This window comes from Phocoena sinus, chromosome 14 (assembly GCF_008692025.1).
Source record: "Phocoena sinus isolate mPhoSin1 chromosome 14, mPhoSin1.pri, whole genome shotgun sequence".
Lineage (NCBI taxonomy): Eukaryota > Metazoa > Chordata > Mammalia > Artiodactyla > Phocoenidae > Phocoena > Phocoena sinus.
Genome location: NC_045776.1, coordinates 78,754,667 through 78,780,824, shown reverse-complemented (window position 1 = coordinate 78,780,824; position 26,158 = coordinate 78,754,667). Strand labels below are relative to the sequence as shown.

The window sequence follows — 26,158 nt, the reverse complement described above, 5'->3', positions numbered from 1 at the left end:
AACCAGAATCTGCATTTTATCAAGACCCCCGGCTGACTCACACACACATTCAAGGTGGGGGAATCACCAACCTATAATCCATCCCAGTTCCTCTGCCGACAGTACACCTTTCTGCCTGCACAACCCAGCTGTCCCAGGTTCTCCACCAGTGGTTCAGGCGGTGAAGAGAACGTCCCACCAATTCCCACAGATGGCTGGAAAGGCGGAAATCCTGTTTGGACAGAGCAGGTCACTGGGTATGCCTGTTTCCAATGTGTTATCTGGTTTAAGCTTCTCATCGGCCTCATACTCCACTTTGTTTTTCAAGAGATCTTCATGTTGAATAGGAGAAGGAGATTTTAGGAAGTATGTTTTCTGGGCAGAGCTAGGCAACACTGATACTGGGCATCAATCCACAGAAGTGAAATCAGTCACTCAGTGAGAGGAAGGAAACCAGACCTTTAAGTCGACACCGTAACAGCACCATCTGTGGAAGCGCTCATTATCCTTCTAGCTCCAGTGCCTTCTCTTTAGACGCTCCATCATTACCTTGGCAGTGCTTTCCATACCAAGGGTACCAAACGGCTTGAGGAAGGACATCGGTACCTTTAATGCCCATGGCTATAGCTTTAAGCACTTCTGTAATCTATTTTACTGCATCACAAATGACTTCCCTGCATTTATTTGTCTTTTCTACCCTGGCAGGTTTGGCCGCTCGAGTCACTGAGGATGCCTACTGTCCCTGTTAAGATTCCAGCTGTAAAACTGCCTGGCCAAACAACGTCTATCGCTTGTCAATAATTAGGCTGCCAAATCACAGGTGAGGTGATGACAGCCTTCCCCGCAGATGGAAAGGGAGCAGCTATAAACTGACAATATTTCCCACCAGCCTAATGAAGGCTCTGAGCATCTGGTGGCTCTAACGGAAAGCGATGAGGCGTCAATGCCAGCCGGAGCCACCGTCGGAGAAGATGGTGTGCAGGTCAGAAAACAGGCACACCGACTGGGACCAGACAAGGTACCAATGTGCTTGCAGTTTAATTTTTAAAAATTTCAACAAGAATAAGACGATGCTGTTCTGAAGATGCTGTTTCAGCATCCATTCTCACCAAAACACATTTCTGAGCCACTGTCAGTGGTCTGCAAGGAATTCATTCCTTTTGCCAAGTCTTTCAATGAGGACCGTGTATCAGAAGAGAGATTTTTCAAGAGTCAGACCCCTACTTTAGACGCAGCCACGTGATCATCGGTGCATCGTGGGGACTGGAGCTAGAAGTTTGTGTCAATGGGAGGTCCATGTTAGCTAACAGCACCAGAAATACCAAAGGGGAAACACAGCTCTTAACTGTTACTTTTAGTTTCAAAGTCAGCCCCAAGGACTTACATAACAACGATGTATTTCTTAAGGACCCCGACAAAAATCAGACATGCTAGAACCCCAGGACCTTCTGAACATGATTATAAGAGTGAATTTTTGGGGTGTGCCGAAGGCATGTCACTTACATACCCAAGTGACAAATTCACCACTGACGTGCTTTGTGATATTTGCTCATGGAAAGAAATTTTGCCAAGTTCCAAAATAGCTAGTTCAAGCCAATTCCCATCCTGTACCCTTCTCAGCATTGTTGGTCTACATATGGCAACAGAAGAGGCAGCCCATATTGCCTCTCCCTTAAACTTGCCTACAACCTGCTGAGTTCCCATATGCGGATGACTGAATCCTAGAAGGCCAGGGAGGGACTGGCTCCGAGTCTAACGTAACTTTCCTGCCTTTACAAGAGAACAGTTCAGTTTAGCTCTCCCAGCTGAAATGGTAACAACTCTTTCTGAAATGTTCACAGTAACACCTGGGGCGAAGGGATCTAACAGCACAGATGACACAGCCAAAGCCTCTGTTCTCACACCCAGGTCAAAGGAAGACAATACTTTTTCCATAATGAAGGTAGAACGAAAAAAACAAGCAGAGGGATTCCTACCACCACAGAGAGACCAGGGTAATTTGTGAATATAACCAAGATAGGAATGGCAGTCGACCCAGGAATTACATTAAATAAAGCATAAGCCTGAAGTTGCAGTCACTATTAAAGATCTACCCTTTAATTTACCCAGCGTCTGTTATGTACAGGGCCCTGTACTAGGCACTCGTATTTCTAACCACAGTCTTGTGAGATAAGATATGATCAGCCCCATTTTATAGAGGGGAAATTGGCTCAGAGGGGTTAAGTGGCTTGACTGAAGTCACACAGCCAACACAAGACAGAGCTAGAACTCTGACCCACCGTATGAAAGCCCACCCTCCTTTCAGCTCACTCTGTTCTGCTGAGGAACCAACAGGAGTCAGCACCGGAGCACCGCCCTCCCCCCAGGGTCCCCCTCGGGTCTCCCAGGACCCTGCTCTGTGGTGCTTTCATACCTCCAGTCAGTTCCATCGTTAGCTTTTCATTTTCAATCATTTTCTTCTTTTCTTCTAGCTCGGCAATCAGGTTCTCTTTCAGCTCAACCTTCTTGTCTTCAAATTCCTTCACTGCCGCCTTCTTTTCTTTGATGTAATTTCTTTCCACTTGTTCAGTCTGAGCAAAAGAGAAACACAGGCTGGGGCTACATGACCCTGGCAGCCAGGGCTCCAACACAAAGCCTGGCTCTGTGCACAAGCACAGAGGAAATACGTTTACTAGAAAGAAGAGAAACAGCTGCGGTCAACACACCAACTTTCAGAAACAGGGTGCCCTGGGAGCAAGTTTTCCAACGAATGCGTGACAGTGAACCACACTTCTGGTTTTTATGTGCATACCTCACTCGTGACTCAGATCTATTTCCTCTCTTCCACATCTTATATTTTATGGATTGTATGTGAAAACAATGTAAGTTTCTCAGAAACAGTAAATAAACCCTCTTGAAGACACAATTTCGAAGAAAATAGTACATTCCAGATGAAATATCTATATTTAAAATAGTTACAGGATACCAAGTCAAGACGGCCTGAGTTACTCTATTTTTTTTTGATGCTTACAGTAAGATGAAGGCCAATGAGAGGACAGGATCACTTCTTAGGTGTCTGAACCCCGAGGTACCCAAACCCTGAAATTATACTGAGAAAAATAAATGCATACGCATCCATTTTCCAAATCTCACTGTTGCATTAAGTGAAGAACAAGGGGGCTCCTGGTGGGCTACGGCTGTGGACCCTGTGACCCCCTGGGCTGTGGCCGTGTGTGTTGCACTGACTTCAGTCCTAACACCGTCTCTCATAACGCAGCTTTGATAAACTATGACCCCACCGCACCCCACACACACACACCAGCCTCCCGGGAGCAAGCACATTACCCAAGATTCCAGCCCTCATCTCTGCCTGTAGCACCGCACCTCACATGCAACCAGCACTCAGACGTCTGCTGAGTGAAAGACCTTAATCCATCTTTCCGACCCAACCAGGGTTTCAGCTGTAAAACGGAGCCAATTCAGAGACCAGGCTGCTTTGAGGACCAATACAACAAACTATTAGGCCATTGTAATTCAGACATACTCCCAAATGGCTTTAACGTGAGATAAGCGTCGACAAGAAAGCGGTCAAGTGTGAGTATCCCCTAGCCCCTCTGTGATAAGCAGAAGCTGCCCAACCAACAAACGAATAGATGGAATTTCTGAACTGAGACCAAATGTCCTTTAGTCAAACAGACGCTGATGGAGGCTTCCGGGGGGCTTCCCAGCTGTCTATGTGGTAATGGAAGGAAAGGCCATTGGATCGGTTGGGAGAGCAAGATTCCAGTCTCAGAATGAACCTGCAAGCCCAGAAGACTCGTGGTACTTACTTCCAGCTGGAGGAAGAGTTCTGAAAGAGATAAAACATGCAATTAGATTCACCAGGCTATGCCACCTTTCTAGACAGTGACGTTAGGATTCATTTAGAAGCAGTAATTGCTTTCTGAAAACACGGCTGCAAGGAGAAAATGTTTCTGTCAGTAAGCTGCTGATATATGTGAAGGGGTAGGATGCGAGAAGCATGCGTGTCTAGTTAAAAATCTGACCCTGAACAGAATGCGCTCTGGCAGCTCTGCCCAAGGGTGAAAGCGAGCAGGAACCAAACTGCCCTGGCGAAATCAGTAAGAGCTAGAAGCTAGCCCTTCTTCCACTCAGTACACACCCTCAGCAGTCCTGCAGGGCAGGGAGAAGGAGTAATGCAGTTACTCCAGAAGCAGAGGCAACATGGATATTTTTAAAGCCCCTCGCACAGGGCTCTGCGTGGTGAGGAAGGGCATTCCCCAAGCTTTCAGAGTGCAGAGGTCCCGAGCCCTCCTGAGGCTCTGCTCACACCCAGGCCTCCACCTGCGATGCCCTCTGGTCTCTGACCGCAACTCAGAGTTTCAGACTACTGCAGCCTCCTCCTTGAGGCCTTTTCTGAGGCCCCTTCGCTCACCAAGCCCCTCTCAGACACCTCAGAGTATCCACTGCCCGGTATCAGCAGCTTACTGAGCACCCACCGTGCGGCAGATCAGCGCCTGTTTACTCAGCAGCTCCCCAACCTCTCGACTCTAAGGTCCTGTGCACACTGAGCACGTGGAACCAAACAGGTCCACGGCTTCTTTTCTGAGTGACATCTGAGCTGCTGCAAACGGTCCACAAAGACTGTTGGTGGAGCGGTAACTCCAGGGGGTACTGTTCCCATCTAACCGTGGTCTCCTTTGCAGACCCGAAGGATCCTATGGATCCATCCCCCCATAAAAGCGCACATATGCACAGTCACACATAAAACCTTGAGTTTCAAGAACTCGAGATGAAGAATCTAGACATCCATCAACTGTTGAATGAGAAAATTGAGGAAAACGGACCAGCCACTCACTATTCTCTAACCCCCAACAATCCTCATCACCTTGGCACCGGGAAGCGTGAGGCACACGAGCCCAAGTGCACCCAGCCCAACACACTCACTCCTGACTGCCGCAGACCCGTACCCGTGTGAACGGGCCAGATATCTGAAGTCTGCGCCATTTGGAGACTTCACCTCTGCACCAGCAAGTCAAGCGACACGTAGCACTCTCGGAGCTGGTGGTGGTTGTTTCAAAGCAGCCAGACGCCAGACACAACAAGAGCAGGTGGATCAGCTCCACACGGAATGTGCTTTTTGAAGCTCAAGGTGTGACTGATTCAGGAGTCCCTCTGCATTTTCACCTGGGGGCAGGGGTGGTGGGGATGTTTATGAAAGACACCGAGCACAGGATTGAGAGTAGAATTCAGAAAGAGAAATCAACACTCACCCTGCAGTTCTCGCTTAAAAGAAATGGCTCACATCAATTTTCTTTCCCTCCTTACATCTCAAACCAGTTCCACGAGATATTAGCAGCGCTCTCTCCAAATGGGGAAACTGAGGCTCCAAGAGCAGAAGCGTGCTAAAAGGCTTAAGCCCTTAAGGGATGGGAGGAAGCCCTCAACCTGGGGCCTCAGCCTCGACAGCACCACCCCCTTTCCCTGCTGAAAAGGGGCTCCAGGAAGAAGGCTGAGGATTTTAAAGATGCCTGAGGAGATGCCTCAGGAACTTAGAGAGGGGCAGGGAGAGGGGTGCTGGGTCACCACAGCAGCTCTACCGCCCACCTTCCCTGCAGCTCCTTTTCTGTGCCTTGATGGACATGGGCATCTACTCACTGGAGGAAACAAAGAAGGGTTCCATCCACAGAAAGCTGGAAAGTCAATGGATCAGAAAGTGAAAGGACAGCAGCCTAAGGCCACTCATTGGGGAAGAAGATGAGCAGTCCTACATAAGTGCAGCTTTGGAGTCTCTCTTCCCCCAAACTCGCCCCACAACGGGATAGCTGAAACACTTTTTGGAGAACGGCTCTTCTGGCCACATTACGTCCCAATCGATGATCAGCCAAAGGAGGAAAATTTGACGAGGATTTATTTCCAGTTAAGAGAGGGCCTCACCTGCATTTCGTATCCTCTCTTTATACTGCTGATCTAGTTTTTTCATCCTCTTCTGATATTCCTGTAACGTACCTGATTGAGATTTACAAGATAGTTACTATGAAGATCAAACTGCTCTACATTTTGGTTTTCTAGCACCGACACAGAACGTTTTAAATAACATTAGAGTAAAACACACACCATGGAAAGGCACCCGTGAGTAGAGGTAACTTGGTTCCCAAGCAAGATGCAGAGCAGAAACCCCAACCAGTGGCTTTAAGACTCTCTAGCAAGTGAGGAGTAGAAGAAAGCTGCACCCATCCACCAGTGACTCTCATCACTCGCTGCTACAGTTTCGGTCTGTGGGCCTCCCTTTCCTGGAAAAAGCTCACTCTCCCTCAGTAAGGTCTAGATCAATGCCATCCAGTAGAACTTGCTGTGCAACGGTGGAAATGGTCTACTTTGCCCTGTCCAGTATGACAGCCCCGAGTCACATGTGGCTATGAGCACGTGAAATGGGGCTAGTGCAAGCCAGGAACTGAATTGTTAATTTTATTTAATTAAATTTAAATAGCCGCGTGTGGCTAGTGACATTACTGGACAGCTCAGTACAGCATCTGACCAAATGGCTCTTCCCTGAGCAACTAATAATGAGGGTCCCAGTTAGCGTGCGAAGTGTCTTTGGATGACAATGCTTCAGTGGGCTATATATACATTTTTTTATTATTAATTAATTAATTTATTTTTGGCTGCGTTGGGTCTTCGTTGCCGTGCGCGGGCTTTCTCTAGTTGCGGCGAGCAGGGACTACTCTTTGTTGCGGTGCGCAGGTTTCGCATTGCGGTGGCTTCTCTTGTTGTGGAGCACAGGCTCAGTAGTTGTGGCTCGTAGGATCTAGAGCGCAGGCTCAGTAGTTGTGGTGCACCGGCTTAGCTGCTCCGCAGCATGTGGGATCTTTCCGGACCAGGGCTCGAACCTGTGTCCCCTGCATTGGCAGGCGGATTCTTAACCACTGCGCCACCAAGGAAGTCCCCAGTGGGCTATATTAATGGTATCTTTTTCAAAATCCCCCACTCAACCCTGCCAGGCACACCTTACAGACCTGCTAGAGTGGGACGTATTTCTTTCTCTGGCAATACTTCCATTACCATCGGAAGAAAAACTAAAACAAAGGTGTGTGATTGCAAGTCACAGGAACATGTTTCACTATGAAGGAGAAATCAATATAAGATGGGCTGCTCCAAGCAATGCAAGTACCTCATGGAGAAGCAGTTTCAGTGCCGGGGACCCCACAGAAGCAAGCCGAAGAGCTACTGACAGCAGCCACCGACGCTGGGCTGTCACCGGGTGCCCAGCGGTGCTGGTCGCCCCTCACACACAATCTCACCTGCCTCTAGTTTCTTCATTTCACAGATTAGAAGACAAATTAAGCAAGAGACAGTGAAATGCCCAAGGTCAAATTTCTAGAAAGGAGTGCAGGAGCGATTCAAGCCCGCGACAGGAATGGAGAGTCTGTGCTCTTCACCCAGTGCTGAACTGCCTCTGACAGCAAACAGCCTTGGACAAGACACGACCCACTTGTAGTTTACAAAGTAAAAAGAGAAAACACGGTGAGAACGACCCACAGCTCGTTAGCATTCCGTTTAGAAAGAACAGTACAATTATATTCATCCTTAGTAACAGCATCTCTCCTAAAAACAGCCAGCTTTAGGCCATGGCGGTTTCCAGTTCTTGCTCTGCAGAAGGCCTTAACTGAGATTTCAAAAAAGTCTGAAAACTGCCACTTTACTGACTGCTAAAATCGGCCAGACCAAATTTGAAATCACTCCGACTTCACTGAGAAGTGAAATACCCAGATTTCAAAGGTGTGTGATATTAGGAAGTATGTTTAGAAAAGAAGGATTAAATCACACACCAACCTTCTTGCAGTTGTTGCAACTGTCTCTTGAGAGAAGCCAATTTATCCTGATACATCCTGTAAAAAAAAAAAAAAGGAAAGCCACACTCAGAGACAAAAACATCCAATACCCAATTCAATAATAATCTACATGCAGAAATTACCTGGGCTTTTATGGAAATGTCATTAATGTCCCTTAGGGAGAGAGAAAACTAAAGTCTGCTGGTGGTTTAAAATGTGCCCACAGCTAAAGGGATCAGAAAGGGACAAGGATTCTGTGGTTTGAATGGTATCCCAGCTTTGCAGATTCTCCGGTGTTCTCTCACCTTTAGAGAATCAGTCTAAAATCTACAAATACGAAGACATGCAAGTTTAAATAAATAAATGACAATGATAAACACAGTTAGGCAAGAACACACACAGAAAGACTGGAAGTGTGAAGCCATTTTCTTGGGGATTCAGAGGCGTGACATACACACGAAAACGAAAACGTAAAAAGTGTTAAATGCAGGTCTCATATCAACTCTACAATCAGATCATAAGTTCCAAAGAAGTAAGACTATGCCTCCAGCACGTTTTTCTATATGGATAGCACTGCTGTGTAAGCACTACGTTAATAAACCTTCACGTCATTTTTAAAAACACTTCTATGATCAGAGAAATGACAGCAATTCAGTTACAAAAGTTAAAATGCAGGATTTATTTGCAGCCCCAGCGGGATAAGAACACACAGTACACACAAAGCAAAAGAACCTGGCATGTTTTCACCCCCCTCATGCTGAATGGATTATAGGCAATTATATACCCTAGTAAGTCTGTTTGAATGGTGGATTTCACACGTCAGTCACGTTTCAGCAATATTTTTGCTTCTACCAGAAAAACACCCCCTGGGATTCCCTGGTGGCACAGTGGTTGAGAGTCCGCCTGCCGATGCAGGGGACACGGGTTCGTGCCCTGGTCTGGGAAGATCCCACATGCCGCGGAGCAGCTGGGCCCATGAGCCATGGCCGCTGAGCCTGCGCGTCCGGAGCCTGTGCTCCGCAACGGGAGAGGCCACAACAGTGAGAGGCCCGCGTACCGCAAAAAAAAAAAAAAACCCCAATTTCACAGTGACAGAAACAGGACTTGCAACCAGTCCAACAGGTAACTGGCACAACAGCCTCTCAATTATTCCAGTAAGGGCTGCAAACACAACCTGTCTGTCTACAGGCTGAGGAAGAGTAGGCAGAATCTGAGAATTACACGGAAGGCCTTTTTTGTTTTTTGTTTTGGCTGCGTTGCCCAACATGTGGGATCTTATTTCCCTGATAAGGGATGGAACCCGCGTCCCCCGCACTGGAAGAGTGGAGTCTTAACCACTGGACCACCAGGGAAGTCTCAAGGCCTGATTCTTTTAGGGAGAATGCTGATGCTTTCAATGCTCATCTTGAATCACAGAGAGCATTCAATTTTAATCAAAATTATTTTCTACACCATCAAATATTAAGGGGTACGTTCACTTAAACACACGAAGTATAGGAGAGGGAAAGGATGAGTAAGCTGCACACAGGAAGTCAGTATTTGGAACCCAATATTTAATTTTTTTTTTTAATGTGAAGACCACTGGCCAGAGGGGGGAAATGGTGTTTAATTTTCCGTATTTAATTTTCCACCACAGTGAGTGTGCCAGACTACGTCTTTGAATTCTCACTCGGTCTTTGAAAGAGAGTATTAACAGATTCAAGAAGTAAACAACAACAACAAAATTCAGATTTGGAAAAAGAATAGGTATGTAAAAATACATCTCAAATGGGTCCAGGTAAGTCAGTAAGAAGCCTGGAGAGAGTACAAGTAAAATAAAAAGCTAGCACAGTTTCAGGGCTGAAGCTGTGAGAAAAATCACATCAATTATTAAAGCAATCCTTTATTTGGCACTGGGCAGATCTAGCTGAGCTTCCCCTTTGGACTCCAAAGCGTGAAAAGGATGACAGAATCCAGATGATGGTCACAAAACATTCGTGTATACGGAAAACATTCTATAAGGAAAGGAATGTGGATCATCCAGTTTGATGGTAAAGAATTTAAAAAACAGAATCAAGATCCTCAAAATACATTCCACACGTACTTATCAGATCTCTGTTACACTGTCTTGCCCATAAGTTTCCGATTAGAGGGAGTGGTTTTAGTTTCTCTGAGGTGTGGCTCTGCTGGAGGCCTGGGTGCAGATGCGGGTAAGGGGAAAGGGCACTGGAGGAGTCAGGAGCCCTGCTCTCCAATCCTGGTCTCCCTGAGCTCTCCGGGCGTCGCTGTCCAGCTAGTAGTCAGTGCTCAGGTGGGGTCACGCCCATCTAAGAACCAAGGAGCTGTGAAACACCATTTCCCCCCTCTGGGCAGTGGTCTTCACATTAAAAAAAAAAAAAAGGCAAGGGTTCTCTCCTGTTACATGGCCTTATTTCCCAGGAACATTTCCCTCCAGATTCTTTCTAGCCTTCCCTCAAAAGATTCTTATCACAGGAAGAGTGATTAAATGTGACAAATTTAAAGGGGGGAAATTGCACACATATGCATGGTCTTTGGAAGCACTACGTGAAAACCAGACATGTGAAATCACTATTAAAGATTCCCTTGTCAATTCTGTATTCCAAAGAAGAAATGTAAAAACCATACTCACTGTTCCTTCATTTCTACATAGTCTTCTTCATCATGCTTTGCCAGGTCAGTTTCGCTAGCATCCTCAGTGTCTGTGTAAAAAATTAGGGAAGATTTGTTAAAATCGTAATTCGTAGAGTTGGTATCACCTGACACAGTGACACTTCACAAACTTCTATAAAATGAATTTATACTCAATGCAGGCCATCAATGAAAAATATTACATCTAATTACTTCAGAAAAGAAAACGCCATTTCCAACTTGTACACAGCCAGATTTATCCAAAGAGCCTGCCTTTATCTGAAGTGCAGCCAGAGAACAGAGTGCATCAGACACAGGTGGTCACAGTCAAGGCTGCAACTTCAGAAGGAACAACGCTGGCAGTTCAGTTAAAGGATATGTGGGTGTTAAGACTGGAAAACTACAGGCAGCAAGCCCTGCTCACTACTCCTAAACAACCTAACATGTACATTCTCTTCTGGTAAATGCCAGTTTGAACCCCTAAAGGATTTTACATCATATATACGAAGGAGAATCCAAAACAGTTAAAGGAACTCTAATAACCGAAATATTTTCAAAGGGAGAGGGAACAAGACAAGAAGATCAAACAGAAACTGTTTCAGAACACTTTAAACATTGTTTTTAATTTTTTTAACATCTTTATTGGAGTATAAATGCTTTAAAATGTTGTGTTACTTTCTGCTGTATAACAAAGTGAATCAGCTACACATATACATATATCCCCATATCCCCTCCCTCTTGTGTCTCCCTCCCACCCTCCCTATCTCACCCCTCTAGGTGGTCACAAATCACCAAGCTGATCTCCCTGTGCTATGCGGCTGCTTCCCACTAGCTATCTATTTTACATTTGGTAGTGTATATATGTCCATGCCACTCTCTCACTTTGTCCCAGCTTACCCTTCCCCCTCCCCGTGTCCTCAAGTCCATTCTCTATGTAAACATTGTTTTTAGAATAAGCAAATGGCTGGAGTGTCTACCTAACTTCAACAGCCCTACTTGGGGGGGGGGGAACAAAAATCAATTTTTGCTTCACTACTCCCCCTTGTGGGCATTAAAAAACAGTACAAGTGATTCACATTCAAATTCTCTGGTTAAGCCTTGTCTTCAAATGTAGTTTAACCAGATTGTAATTCATTTCTTCAATTTTGTATCTTCACATACATATGACTTTTTTTTTTTTTTTTGCAGTACGCGGGCCTCTCACTGTTGTGGCCTCTCCCATTGTGGAGCACAGGCTCCGGACTCGCAGGCTCAGCGGCCATGGCTCACGGGCCCAGCCGCTCCGCGGCACGTGGGATCTTCCCGGACTGGGGCACGAACCCGTGTCCCCTGCATAGGCAGGCGGACTCCCAACCACTGCGCCACCAGGGAAGCCCACAGCTGACTTTTTAAAGGTTGTTGCAGACTCAATCCTCCACCTACCTTTCCCCCTCCTTCAGTGAAGAAGCCGACCCAGAGCAGTCACGTGCCAGCCAGCCACAGTACTTGGCACTTGGGGAACTGAGATGAATAAAACATACTCCTGATTCCAAACAGCTAGCCTAGGTTTTATTCCACGGCCCTATTTTGTCCACCTATATGTTCGTCTCTTTTTATCTCCTCTTTTCTTCTCTCTTGCCCTTTCGTGTTTCCTCATCTTTCTCCTCCTGCAGCCAGCTCCTTCCTCCATTCCAGTGTTCCTCAAACTTACCAAGCTTATAAAGCCCAGTTTGAAAAGCCAGGCTCTCAGAGGCAGTAATCATAATGTAAAGAGTGTGGAACTGAAAACACAACACCTGAGGACCATTAAGCAAATCCCTATCTCCCGCCCCCCAACCCCGTGCCTGTTTCCCCAATGGTGAAAACTGAGTATTAGACCAAGGACCAAGCCACATGCTTTACGCCTGTATCTCATTTTATTCTCGCACCTACGCTAGTAAGTAGGTACTACTGACAGCCTCACTGCAGTTGGCGAAACTGGGGCTCGGAAAGCTAAGTATTATAAATTGTCTAATATTAAGCTGGGTTCAGTGAGCCAAATTTACACCTAATTCGATTTGCCTGGTTCCAGCCCTCGTACTTTTAACCAACCTGTCCCGCACTGCCCAAAGTAGGGCTGACTTAAGCATTTCCCCGGGGTAGGGGGAGAGAGGCACCTTGGTAACTAGAAAGCTAAACCGGGCTTTGCTCTGAGCCTCTCAGGAACTAAATAGAGAGGAGTACTCCGTGGACCCAATGAATGGCTTTCTCATTCCAACCAGTGAAGACCTGAGGTTCAGAGACAGCTGGGGGAAGAGGGGCAGAATCTTAAAGGGACCTACAGCTCAGATAACAGCTTCTTAAGGCCCTTCTCCGCATAACTGTAGGAATAAAACGTCCTCAGGGCTTCGCCTTCCACAGCACCTGTCGGGATAACTTCTGGGAGCCGCGCTCCTCCCGGCGGCCCCTCTAGCCGCCCCCAAACCCCAGAGGTCGCCCCGCCCCTCTCCCAGGCAGCCCCACCCCCTCTCACTGCTGTCCCATCCCCGCCTGGGGTTGTCCGGCCCGCGGGAAAACGTACCTTCATCCGACTCGCGGCCCCGGCAGCTACGCTCTTCATCCTCGGCGCTCTCCAGCTCTTCGTCCTCCTCGGGGTAGTACTCCGGAGCCGGCGGCGCTCCAGTCGGGGCCGGAGCTGGAGCTAACAGCCCCGCAGCACTCATGTCGCCTCTGCCCGCAGCTGAGCGTGCCACCCGGGATCCGCGGCCGCGCGCCCTGCGGACTCCACGTCCGCGTAGCAGCGCCCGAAGGAACCGCCAACTCGAAGAGCCGGAGACACAGCTACCCCTTCCCTGTCTTCGCCAAGCTCCGCCCCGCGCTCGCTCTCGGCAACGGGGACCTCGCGCCGGCGGCGACTTCCGGGTCGGGAGCTGCCCGAGGACCGCCTGACTCTGCTATCCTAGAGGGAGTAGAGAGGCCGCCTGACGCCCCCTTCGCCTTAACCCCATCTCCTTCATCGCCGTCTTTAAAATCCTCAACGGGTAGCGGAGAAAGGCGGAGACAGGCTCTCTGGAGTTAGGCAAATCCTTGGGTAAGCCCAACCGCGGCAAGGACCCCGAAGCTCAGAGGCCACTTCCGAAAACAGCCGCTAGGCGCCGCCTGGAGCCAAAACTAAAGAGGTGGTTTTTTTTTTAAGGGACTTGGGAGGCAGAAGATTTGAAGGGCTCTTGGCAGGTGGAGGTGGTCTCTTTAATTTAAACAGGTGAACGACATGAACCATCCCATTTATAGGTCGGGAAACCTAGACATTTAAAGTTCGTGTAATCATCCCGAAGAAAAGGAGCGTGGCTCCTCCCCTGACTGATGAGAGCTTTGTTAAGAACTAAAATAAAAACAAGGATGCTAATATTCCATCCTGGGGTCAGCATAACTGTATTTTCCCAGTCTGTGGGAGTCCTTTCTTTTTGTGTAGGTTTGTTCAATACGGTATTATCCCGACTTTACAGATAAGAAAAGAGTTGTCAATTGCCTTAAAAAAAAAAAAAAAAAGCGTCCAGTCTGCCTTGTTTAGACTCTCAGACCCAGGTCCTCTACAGTACAGCTGCCTCATATTTCTCAGAATATAAATTTTTTAAAAGGTGGTTTTCCCCAATCCAATAACTTGCTAACCAACTCTCAACTGAGCAAGTGGAACATTTGCCTGCAGAAAGTTAATTAGGCTCAGGAAAGGAAGGTGCTAGCTGGTAACTTGGAAAACAAGAGAGTTGAATATCTGCATGAATTAATTTGTGTGATTATCTCTGAGTAGAAGGGGACACGGCGTTATAAGCTTTGCTTAATGAACAAATTGAGGATGTCCTTTGTCTTGGTGTGTGTAGCAAGAAAAGGGATAAAAGGGCCCAGAGATGGTTAATGGTTTGTCCAAAGTAACCCTACTCTTTACGTTGCACCCAAGTCTCCATAGAAAAAAAAAAAAGTAACATACAAGCAGTAAACTTGAACACAGATGTAAAAGCCAGACTGGAACCCAGTATTCTCATTCTCAGATCCTTTGTGACCAAATTTATCTCTGAATTGGCCCCCACAGAGTCTCCTCAAAGTGAAAAAATATATTCTCATCCCGTTTATTTTAACATTTCTTATTTTCTACCTTGTTGTAATTAAAATCTTGCCTGTACTTGTGAGGGATTCTTCCTCCCAACAAAACTCAAGAATTTTCAGAATGGAATGCTGCAATGCTGAATAAGAGGCATTCTCATGGCTCCCTGTGGGTCCACCGTCAACATTTAAACTAGAATTTCAAAGCTGTCTCTTGTCCAAAGGATGAAGTCATTTTCTTTATGCTGTTAGGTCACGTCTAAATTATTTGTAATTGACTATCTTGACCAACTTGCGTTTCCATCAATAGCAATAATCATAAACCAAACCAAGCACCAACATTTTAAAAATGAGAGTTCATCAATACAATGATATATTGATTTTTTAAAAAAAGAGTTGATATCATTGCTAATTGGTTTCCTTTCAAGACACTGGCATTTTTATCTTGCTTACATTTTGTCTTCTTTTTAAAAAATATTTATTTATTTATTTGGTTGCACAGGGTCTTAGTTGCGGCACATGGGCTCCTTAATTGTGGCATGCGAACTCTTAGTTGCAGCATGCACATCAGATCTAGTTCCCTGACCAGGGATCAAACCCGGGCCCCCTCCTTGTGAGCATGGAGTCTTATCCACTGCGCCACCAGGGAAGTCCCACATCTTGTCTTCTTGGCTGCAAATAACATCTGTTAATGATCATGGATTTTTTTTTATATGACTAGACAGAACTGAATACTTGCGTTGTGAAAATCTACCCCATTTCTTCTGTGCATATTGCAACTGGTAGCATCAACACTCAGTAAAGGATGAGGACCTAGTCAAAAAAATTCTCTCATGACTTTAGTCTTACCCAACTTTTATAGCTGCCTAATATGATTTTGGACAGTCTGTAAAAATCAAGTTCCCTTAAAACCAAGTACCCTTTTTACCACCTTAAAATCACTCTACATCCCTTCCCAAAATGGCACTCAGTCACATCGCTCAGGAGACATCTACATCCAAATTCATTTTAGAGGAAGTACTGCCAGCACTCTTCTACAGGCCCTCTCTACATACCCTAACACTCAAATCTTAAAGGGGAGCATGTTAATTGGAATGGGTATGATTTTAAAACACTAGGAAAAACATGAATAGTGTTTAGAACACAAATTTTGTTAGCAGGAGTTAAAAAAGAGTTAATGATGGAAAGTTTTCTAAGAGCTAAGTCCTGCATACATCTGACAATGCTTAGGAACAAACTGTGTTCCTGAAGTGAAACAATGTCTTCACAAAGTTCATAAACTTTAGGATTTAGGGGTGAAGGTAGCAGTTTTCAGTTTCCAGTATTGATTTAATCAACATATCCAGTTTCACAAAAAATATATAAAGAATGGCTGAGTTAACACCATGCACTTTCACCCCTGGCAAGCTCCTTCTTGCAGCTTGGATCAAGATGGGTCTCTGGTTATCACGAGTTGCACTTGGGTCAAAGTTCATTATACTTTGGCCACTAGTTCCCACAAGATCATTAAAATCATTTCCTGTGGTCCTGAAAAAGAATATGTTGAACAGGCTTACTGAAGCCTTGCTAAAGCTAACAAGGGTTCCCCTACCACACAGTTCCTGTTCCTACTTGTCAAAATGATTATCATAACCCACAAAGTGAGTATTTCTTAAGTTTTGTCCTTGTACCTATCAAAATGTGCCCCGTCAGTGTTGAATGCCTAAGTGTGCTGAGTATGCATCTAGTACATAGATTTTTTTTCCCCCAACAGCATCAAACTAACGTCTCTTGAACGCAGTGCAAGTAAGGGCAACTCCCTTGCCAAAGATATAAAAGACTTTAAATCCAGGAAGTTTACAAGTCCTGAGTAAATAAATGCCATTATTAATTTATGGCAGAATTACTTAGAAAGCTGTGCCAGGTCTAACGGGGGAATGGGGGCCTCAAAGGCTCTAACATGGTGGTCCCAGGGAGTCCCAGAGGGCCTCGGCTTCTGGGAGTCTCCCAAGAAAAGTAAAGGCTCAGTGAGGAGTGCCACGAACTTTGACCCCAACTCAGCACAAACAAGGCAGACCGCACCCGAGGCGGGCCAGTGGGTAACTGAAGTTGCAAGCTCTTCCGCATCTGAGGAAACCCCGCCCCATCCCGCACCGCCCACCTTCAACTTCGCCAATCCTCGGGCGCCATCGACAGCTCGGCGTCCCAGGCACCTCCAATCAAGTACCTATATCCGGCCCCAGGTCTGCGCCCCACGATCAGGGAAGGTCAGTAGAGAGCCTATCGGAGCCTGGCTGGGGGCGTGGTCGGGGGCAGGGGGCGGGCGGGCTGGGACGGCGGGGCGGAGCGCGCTCGGCGCAATCGGGTGCGATTGGCCACCCCTGGCAGGAGCCGCACCTCGGACAGCAGCAGCGGCGGCCGCGGGAGGGTCCGTGTGGCTCCCGGTGGTGGCGGCGGCGGCTGTGGGGACCTGCGTGAGAGAGTGGGACCCGACGCGGAGACCGCGGGCGGAGGTTCCGCGCGGCCGGACCCGACACTCAACGACTGGACCCGGGGATCCACCGGGGAACAAGCGGCAGAAGAGCGACTCGGTAACAAGTGTGGGAGAGGAAGCGGCGGCGGCGACGCCGGGCCCGGGGTGGTGACAGCAGGTCTGAGGTGAGAGCACCGGGGCGCGGAGAGGTGACAGAATGAGTCGGGGCGAGGGGACCCAGGGCGGAGTGGGGTCGGCGAGGACCCGAGTGAGGGGAGTTCCGGGAGTGGGTTTGACAGTCTGGACTGTGGAGAGGAGATCCCCAGAGGGGCCGGCCCCGCGGGTCTGAGAGGGGGACCCCGAGAGGACTTGGGACAGAGCGGGTGTGAAGGGAGGGGACCCCCGAAGGGCTGGAAAAGTGGGTCTGAAGGGGCACCCCCAGAGGAGCCAGGACAGTGGTTCTCAAGGGAGGGTACCCTGAAATGGGCAAGGACAGCGGCTCTCAGCGGCAAGGGGACCCCGAGAGGGCTTGGGACAGCAGGTGTGTTGGGGGACCCCGAGAGGAGCTGGAACAGCGACTGTAACGGGGGACCCCGCGGGGGCTGGGGACCCGGGTCTGAGCGGGGACCCGGGGGGCGTGCGGTGGAGGCGCGGCCCCGCCCCGCCTGGGTGAGGAGAGGGGGCCTGGGTTCGGGTCGCGACGCCGGGTGAGTCGGGACAGCCGGCCGCCGCTCCCCGGGTGCACTGAGCCGAGCTTCCTAAGGGCGGAGTGGGAGACGGGGGATCGCCTGAGCCCCCGTGACTCTGTAGGTGACTCTAAGGAAAGGGGATTATGCAATGAGACATCTTCTAGGAGAACGCGCAGGCTGGAGGGTCTGGCCGAAGCGCGGGGATCTTGGAAAGGGCAGGAGCGAGGGGCTGGGGACCTCTTCTCACTGGCCCCCTGGCTTCCCGTTTGTTTCTCCGAGTTGGGCTTGGATGCCTTGAAAGTGAGGGGCTTCCTGACCTCGATAGCTTCATCAGGATGAAAAAGTTGGAGAGGACTTCTTTAACTCACCGCAAACCGAGTGGAAAGGGAAAGGGACCCTTTTGGAGATGCAGGTTTTGGGTTAATTAGGCTGTTGATTTTGATAGACCCTGTCTTTTTCACTTCGGCTCAGCAGAGAGCTCAGAAAGTTTTTCAGGTTCGGCAGCGCGTCCGTATCAGTGTTTACAATGCAGACTCAAAGGAACTATATACTAAGTTGGACTGTTTATCTTTGATGTGTTGGAAAGATAGTTGGAAGATCAAACTAAATTTTGAAAAGAGGTTTTGGAGTCGCCAAACTAACAGCACTTTCCAGTTGGGTTTCTAATTCTAAAAGCTACCAGGACTGAGTTTTAGACATAATTCCAGGACAGGCTAAGGATAGAGATAAGCTTATTTAAACCGGACACCGTACACGCTGGTGGGAGGCAAGTGTGTGTCTATTAAAATGCTGAAACGAATAGTGGAAAGCGATAGGGGGTGGGAATTGGGGGGCAGCCTCCTACTTTGACGGATATGAACATTAAACTAATGACCAGGCTAGTGGTTTGGAATACTTAGGATATGTTAATACCGCTCCGACTACTTCTCGAATGTTCTCTTGAATGCACACGCTTTGTTACGGTTGCACCCAGCAGTTTTGCATTTGAATGTTTTAACCTCTTTTTCTCTGTGTGTTGCTTCTCCTCACCCCGTATTGTTGCGACGAGCTTCTTTTTCATAGAAGCAGACTTAGAAAATGATGGTTTGGGGGAAATATTAGGGAATGTAATTATTCTATCATTTTGCAGTTATTTAGATATCTTCTTTGTTTCAGGTTTAGAATAATGTCTTATTGGAAGCCTTTGCCCATGTTCAGTAATGGGCAACTAAGAGGAAGAAAGGAATGCTGTACTGTTTTCCAAACACATAATGTAGAAGGCTTACAGAGAACCGCCTATTTAAATCCAAGACAAAAATTACTGAAGACATCTTACATCAGGGTGATAATAAGTAGAGGGAATGTGTCATTTGAGGATTCTTATTTGATATTACCTGATGCAGAACAGTTTTTATATGGTTTCAGAGAGCATGGAGCTTGGTGTGGTTATGAAAATTCCACCAACTAGACGTCCTCCCCTAAGAAACAGAAGTTATGGAGGTGAGGGGAACAACAGTAAATACACAAATACAAATTTAAAATATGAGACACTATATTTAAGATGTATTAAGTGTAACTTCTTTTACATTAAATTTATTTTTCCAGAACCTTAGGTAGAATTCAAGTAAAAGTAAGGTCAGCTAACTCAAGAGGGTTATTTACAAGGGGCATGTATTCCTTATGTAGGGCATGTAACCTAGGAGATGGTCTTTGGAAGGACTGGGAATCTCAGTAACAGTAATTCTGCAAAGTAATAGAAATGTTTAAATGTTTGAGCAGATAAGCTCTTGCATCGTGCTTGTTAGCTCATTTCTGTCTGGTGCAAATGAAAAGTGTCATTGTAATAGAGTTTTTAGTGATAGGAAGGGTCTATAGTAACTATTCCCAGGGACAGGGGGTGGGGGTGGCGGGTAGGTTAGGAGGGTAGGAATTCTGTGGGAATTTATTTTCATTTGTTTCACAAAATAAAACTACACTTTGAGAAGCTATTAATATGTAAGTTAGTTACACCTATGCTCATTTTAACTCTTTTCTTTTCAATTGAAAGATATAATCAAAAGAAGAGTTAAGAAGGAGCCTTACACTTCCATATGAGCGGTTATAGCCACCGGAGAATGCAGGTTCTTTTTGGTGTAGAGTTCTTAAACTATCCTTAGTCTTAGTTTAGCAGGATGCAAGTAGTGCCCAGTTAATACAATAACCCACTTTATACTTTCTTTACCACTTGAGTCATATACAGTCAAACCATTGTAATCTCAGAGTCTACCTTGATATCTAATTTGGTTTAATGTTTAAGCCAACCTGAATAAAAGTTCTCATTGCCTGTCAGTGTTCATACTTGTTGGCTTCAGTGGTATGAGAGAATGAATGAAAACTAACTATTGGTACTTTAGAGTCTGTTTATTTAGAGTTTATTTTAGAGCCATTAAAAGCATCTTTCCTTTATAGTCTTTTCTTCCAGTCTTTGTTTCTTCTCTCCCCCTAAAAAGAAAGCACACTGACAGACGGACAGAGGGAAAGCTTCCATCGAAAAGTGCTTTGTGACTGTCCTAAGAGAAAACTTCTTTTCAATCTTCAGTGAGAGATTCCCCTCAATCAGAGAGGATAGTTTTGAATTAGTAATTTTGAGTTATGGGATAATGTACAGTTTAGTTTTGTGATTATTTAATTATAACATCCATTTAATTGGTTACTTTGTCATTTGTAAGGATACATTAAAAGTTTGTTACTATTCTTAAATTCAGAGTGACATTAGTAAAAAAAAATTAATGTCTAACTAATTATGGATTAGATGTGTTGAATATACGGGCCAAAACGTGATGTAACTCATTTACAAGCTATGGGCAACCAAGTTAAAAACAAGTATTCAGAATTCTTATGATAGTAGGAATTAAATTCATACATTTTATCATTCCAGGTACATGTTATTAAAGTTACCTAAATACTTTCTTTTTTTTTTTTTTTTTTTTTTTTAACGGTACGCGGGCCTCTCACTGTTGTGGCCTCTCCCATTGCAGAGCACAGGCTCTGGACTCGCAGGCTCAGCGGCCATGGCTCACGGGCCCAGCCGCTCCACGGCATGTGGGATCCTCCCAGACCGGGGCAAGAACCCCTGTCCCCTGCATCGGCAGACGGACCCCCAACCACTGCGCCACCAGGGAAGCCCTACCTAAATACTTTATAAATCAACCTAATGCATTTTTTTCTGCCTGACCTGAGATTTGTTAGAGACATTGGAGTATATTTAAAGTCTTTGTAAATTATTTCTATTTTACAACAGAATGACATAGGAGTCAGTTTTTTGATTTAACACAGATCTGCTCCTAACCATGGTCTATCTCACAAATACACGTTTATCACCCCCAGAGTGAGTGAGAAAAGGAAGATGCCTTGGAATAAACATTTTACACCTAGCAAAACCTACTCCCATGTGGCCCATGTGGCTTTAGCTCCTAACCCTAGGAATTGACATGCTGGTGTCTAATGTTTGGGGCCCTTTCACCTCACCCCTGGCCTCAGTGAAAATGATGGATACCAAAATCAACCCCATATTTGTTATGCTTATTATTTTAGTCAATTATCAAAGTACTCATTGGAAGACTTCAATTTTACTTCTTTCCACTATTTTTGATGGACAACGGGATAACCTTTTATTTCCAAATCAAACTAGGACTCTGTGCAGTATTTATTTTTATATGTGTCACTTTCTGTCTAATAACACTGGCTTTGGTCCATAGCAATCAAGGCTTATGACAATTCAAATACATTTTATTTACCCATTACAATAGATGGCACTAATCAAGGAAGAATGCTCTTAAATAAAGTAATAACCTCATTAGTCTTGGGAGTAGGCATACAAAACAGAATTGGAGTTCATGGCCAATTTTCCATTCTATTCTGAACATTAGCTTTTACTTTTTGAAGGCTTTGTGTGTAAATACACAAATATTTCCCCAAACCACATAAATATAGTTTTTAGCTGATCTGGGTCAAGACTTAATAGCAGAGATACAAAATTCCATTATGCTTCACGTACCTTTATGCGTCCCGTGTCTCTTGTGAAAATTTCTCTTCTGTCACTGTATACCAGTTCCTTGTTTACATGTGTTTTTCTTTCACAAATTTGTGAGCACGTTGAGGTTAGAGATGGTCTTGATCATCTTTGCATCCCCACGCCAAGTATAGTACCAGGCACAGAGTATGAGGGATGCTCACTAGATGTCAACTGAATGAGTAAATGAATTAATAATCACCAAATTAGTAGACTATATTTATGTTCACATTTAGTTTCTTTTTTTTTAGAATTTTATTTATTTTTTATACAGCAGGTTCTTATTAGTCATCAGTTTTATACACATCAGTGTATACATGTCAATTCCAATTGCCCAGTTCATCACACCACCACACCCACCCCCACACAGCTTTCCCCCCTTGGTGTCCATATGTTTGTTCTCTACATCTGTGTCTCAATTTCTGCCCTGCAAACCGGTTCATCTGTACCATTTTTCTAGGTTCCAAATATATGCGTTAACATACAATATTGGTTTTTCTCTTTCTGACTTCACTCTGTATGACAGTCTCTAGATCCATCCACGTCTCAACAAATAACCCAATTTCGTTCCCTTTTATGGCTGAGTAATATTCCATTGTATATATGTACCATAACTTCTTTATCCATTCGTCTGTTAATGGGCACTTAGGTTGCTTCCATGACCTAGCTATTGTAAATAGTGCTGCAATGAACATTGCGGTGCATGTGTCTTTTTGAATTATGGTTTTCTCTGGGTATACGCCCAATAATGGGCTTGCTGGATCATACGGTAATTCTATTTTTAGTTTTTTAAGGAACCTCCATACTGTTCTCCATAGTGGCTGTATCAATTTACATTCCCACCAACAGTGTAAGAGGGTTCCCATTTCTCCACACCCTCTCCAGTATTTGTTGTTTGTAGATTTTCTGATGATGCCCATTTGGACTGGTGTGAGGTGATACCTCACTGTTGTTTTGATTTGCATTTCTCTAATAATTAGTGATATTGAGCAGCTTTTCATGTGCTTCTTGGCCATCTATATGTCTTCTTTGCAGAAATGTCTATTTAGGTCTTCTGCCCATTTTTGGATTGGGTTGTTTGTTTTTTTAATATTGAGCTGCATGAGCTGTTTATATATTTTGGAGATTAATCCTTTGTCCATTGATTTGTTTGCAAATATTTTCTCCCATTCTGAGGGTTGTCTTTTTGTCTTGTTTATGGTTTCCTTTGCTGTGCAAAAGCTTTGAAGTTTCATTAGGTCCCATTTGTTTATTTTTGTTTTTATTTCCATTACTCTAGGAGGTAGATCAAAAAGGATCTTACTGTAATTTATGTCAAAGAGTGTTCTGCCTATGTTTTCCTCTGAGAGTTTTATACTGTCCAGTCTTACATTTAGGTCTCTAATCCATTTTAGGTTTATTTTTGTGTATGGTGTTAGGGAGTGTTCTAATTTCATTCTTTTACATGTAGCTGTCCTGTTTTCCCAGCACCACTTATTGAAGAGACTGTCTTTTCTCCATTATGTATCCTTGCCTGCTTTGTCGTAGATTAGCTGACCATAGGTGTGTGGGTTTATCTCTGGACTTTCTATCTTGTTCCATTGATCTATATTTCTGGTTTTTGTGCCAGTACTGTATTGTCTTCATTACTGTAGCTTTGTAGTATAGTCTGAAGTCAGGGGATCTGATTCCTCCAGCTCTGCTTTTTTCCCTCAAGACTGCTTTGGCTCTTCGGGGTCTTTTGTATCTCCATACAAATTTTAAGTTTTTTGGGGTTTTTTTGTTCTAGTTCTGTAAAAAATGCCATTGGTGGGCTTCCCTGGTGATGCAGTGGTTGAGAGTCCACCTGCCAATGCAGGGGACACAGGTTCGTGCCCCAGTCTGGGAAGATCCCACATGCCATGGAGCGTCTGGGCCCGTGAACCATGGCCACTGAGCCTACGTGTCCGGAGCCTGTGCTCCACAACAGGAGAGGCCACAACAGTGAAAGGCCCGTGTACCACCAAAAAAAAAAAAAAAAAAAGCCATTGGTAATTTGATAGGGATTGCATTGAATCTGTAGATTGCTTTGAGTAGTATAATTGTTTTCACAATGTTGATTCTTCCAGCCCAAGAACATGGTATATCTCTCCATCTGTTGATATCATCTTTAATTTCTTTCATCAGTGTCTTATAGTTTTCTGCATACGGGTTTTTTGTCTCCCTAGGTAGGCTTATTCGTAGGTATTTTATTCTTTTTGTTGCAGTGGTAAATGGGGGTGTTTCCTTAATTCCTCTTTCAGATTTTTCATCATTAGTATATAGGAATGCAAGAGATTTCTGTGCATTAATTTTGTATCCTACAGCTTTACCAAGTTCATTGATTAACTCTAGTAGTTTTCTGGTGGCATCTTTAGGATTCTCTATGTATAGTATCATGTCATCTGCAAACAGTGACAGTTTTACTTCTTCTTTTCCAATTTGTATTCCTTTTATTTCTTTTTCTCCTCTGATTGCCATGGCTAGGAGTTCCAAAACTATGTTGAATAATAGTGGTGAGAGTGGACATTCTTGTCTTGTTCCTGATCTTAGAGGAGATGCTTTCAGTTTTTCACCATTGAGAATGATGTTGGCTGTGGGTTTGTCGTATATGGCCTTTATTATGTTAATGTAGGTTCCCTCTATGCCCACTTTCTGGAGAGCTTTCATCATAAATGGGTGTTGAATTTTGTCAAAAGCTTTTTCTGCACCTATTGAGATGATCATATGGTTTTTATTCTTCAATTTGTTAGTATGGTGTATCACATTGTTTGATTTGCGTATATTGAAGAATCCTTGCATCCCTGGGATAAATCCCACTTGGTCATGGTGTATGATCCTTTTAATGTGTTGTTGGATTCTTTTTGCTAGTATTTTGTTGAGGATTTTTGCATCTATATTCATCAGTGATATTGGTCTGTAATTTTCATTTTTTGTAGTATCTTTGTCTGGTTTTGGTATCAGGGTGATGGTGGCCTCATAGAATGAGTTTGGGAGTGTTCCTTCCTCTGCAGTTTTTTGGAAGAATTTGAGAAGGATGGGTGTTAGCTCTTCTCTAAATGTTTGATAGAATTCACCTGTGAAGCCATCTGGTCCTGGACTTTTGTTTGTTGGAAGATTTTTAATCACAGTTTCAATTTCATTACTTGTGATTGGTCTGTTCATATTTTCTATTTCTTCCTGGTTCCGTCTTGGAAGGTTATACTTTTCTAAGAATTTGTCCATTTCTTCCAGGTTGTCCATTTTATTGGCATTCTGTTGCTTGTAGTAGTCTCTTAGGGTGCTTTGTATTTCTGAAGTGTCTGTTGTAACTTCTCCTTTTTCACTTCTAATTTTATTGATTTGAGTCCTCTCCCTCTTTTTCTTGATGAGTCTGGCTAATGGTTTTTCAATTTTGTTTATCTTCTCAAAGAACCAGCTTTTAGTTTTATTGATCTTTGCTATTGTTTTCTTTGTTTGTATTTCATTTATTTCTGCTCTGATCTTTGTTATTTCTTTCCTTCTGCTAACTTTGGGTTTTGTTTGTTCTTCTTTCTCTAGTTCCTTTAGGTGTAAGGTTAGATTGTTTATTTGAGATTTTTCTTGTTTCTTGAGGTAGGCTTGTATAGCTATAAACTTCCTTCTTAGAACTGCTTTTGCTGCATCCCATAGGTTTTGGATTGTCATGTTTTCATTGTCATTTGTCTCTAGGTATTTTTTGATTTCTTCAATAATCTCTTGGTTATTTAGGAATGTATTGTTTAGTCTCCATGTGTTTGTGTTTTTCACATTTTTTTCCCTGTAATTGATTTCCAATCTCATATCATTGTGGTCAGAATAAATGCCTGATATGATTTTAATTTTCTTAAATTTACTGAGGCTTGATTTGTGACCCAAGATGTTATCTATCCTGGAGAATGTTCCGTGCGCACTTGAGAAGAAAGTGTAATCTGCTGTTTTTGGATAGAATGTCCTATAAATATCAATTAAATCTATCTGGTCTATTGTGTCATTTAAAGATTCTGTTTCCTTATTTATTTTCATGTTGGATGATCTGTCCACTGGTGTAAGTGTGGTGTTAAAGTCCCGCACTATTATTGTTTTATTCTGAATTTCCTCTTTTATAGCTGTTAGTAGTTGCCTTCTGTATTGAGGTGCTCCTATGTTGGGTGCTTATATATTTATAATTGTTATATCTTCCTCTTGGATTGATCCCTTGATCATTATGTAGTGTCCTCCCTTGACTCTTATAATATTCTTTATTTTAAAGTCTATTTTATCTGATATGAGTATTGCTACTCCAGCTTTCTTTTGATTTCCATTTGCATGGAATATCTTTTTCCATCCCCTCACTTTCAGTCTGTATGTGTCCCTAGGTCTGAAGTGGGTCTCTTGTAGACAGCATATATATGGGTTTTGTTTTTGTATCCATTCAGCAAGCCTGTGTCTTTTGGTTGGAGTATTTAATCCATTCACGTTTAAGGTAATTATTGATATGTATGTTCCTATTACCATTTTCTTAATTGTTTTGGGTTTG

The 26,158-nt window shown here is 44.5% G+C and overlaps 2 protein-coding genes across 4 annotated transcripts in view; one reads left to right on the top strand and one right to left on the bottom strand.

The window, feature by feature from the left end:
* Window positions 1–13,273, bottom strand: part of SUDS3 (SDS3 homolog, SIN3A corepressor complex component) — a 42,552-nt gene extending 29,279 nt beyond the window's left edge. The window contains exons 1-6 of the mRNA XM_032602883.1: window positions 12,958–13,273; window positions 10,420–10,489; window positions 7,792–7,847; window positions 5,896–5,967; window positions 3,789–3,808; window positions 2,393–2,549 (exon numbers count right to left, since the gene is read on the bottom strand). Coding sequence (XP_032458774.1) covers window positions 2,393–2,549; window positions 3,789–3,808; window positions 5,896–5,967; window positions 7,792–7,847; window positions 10,420–10,489; window positions 12,958–13,099 — 517 coding nt within the window. The 5' untranslated portion in view covers window positions 13,100–13,273. The remainder of the gene's footprint in view (window positions 1–2,392; window positions 2,550–3,788; window positions 3,809–5,895; window positions 5,968–7,791; window positions 7,848–10,419; window positions 10,490–12,957) is intronic.
* Window positions 13,274–16,826: 3,553 nt separating this feature from the next.
* The window catches only part of TAOK3 (TAO kinase 3), a 189,789-nt gene continuing 180,457 nt past the window's right edge, over window positions 16,827–26,158 (top strand). For 2 of the 3 annotated variants that reach the window (XM_032654501.1, XM_032654500.1), the window contains exon 1: window positions 16,841–17,111. The gene's annotated coding sequence lies outside the window, so the exon portion shown is untranslated. Of the gene's footprint in view, window positions 17,112–26,158 lie in introns of all 3 variants that reach the window. The other variant, XM_032654499.1, reaches the window with a different exon arrangement.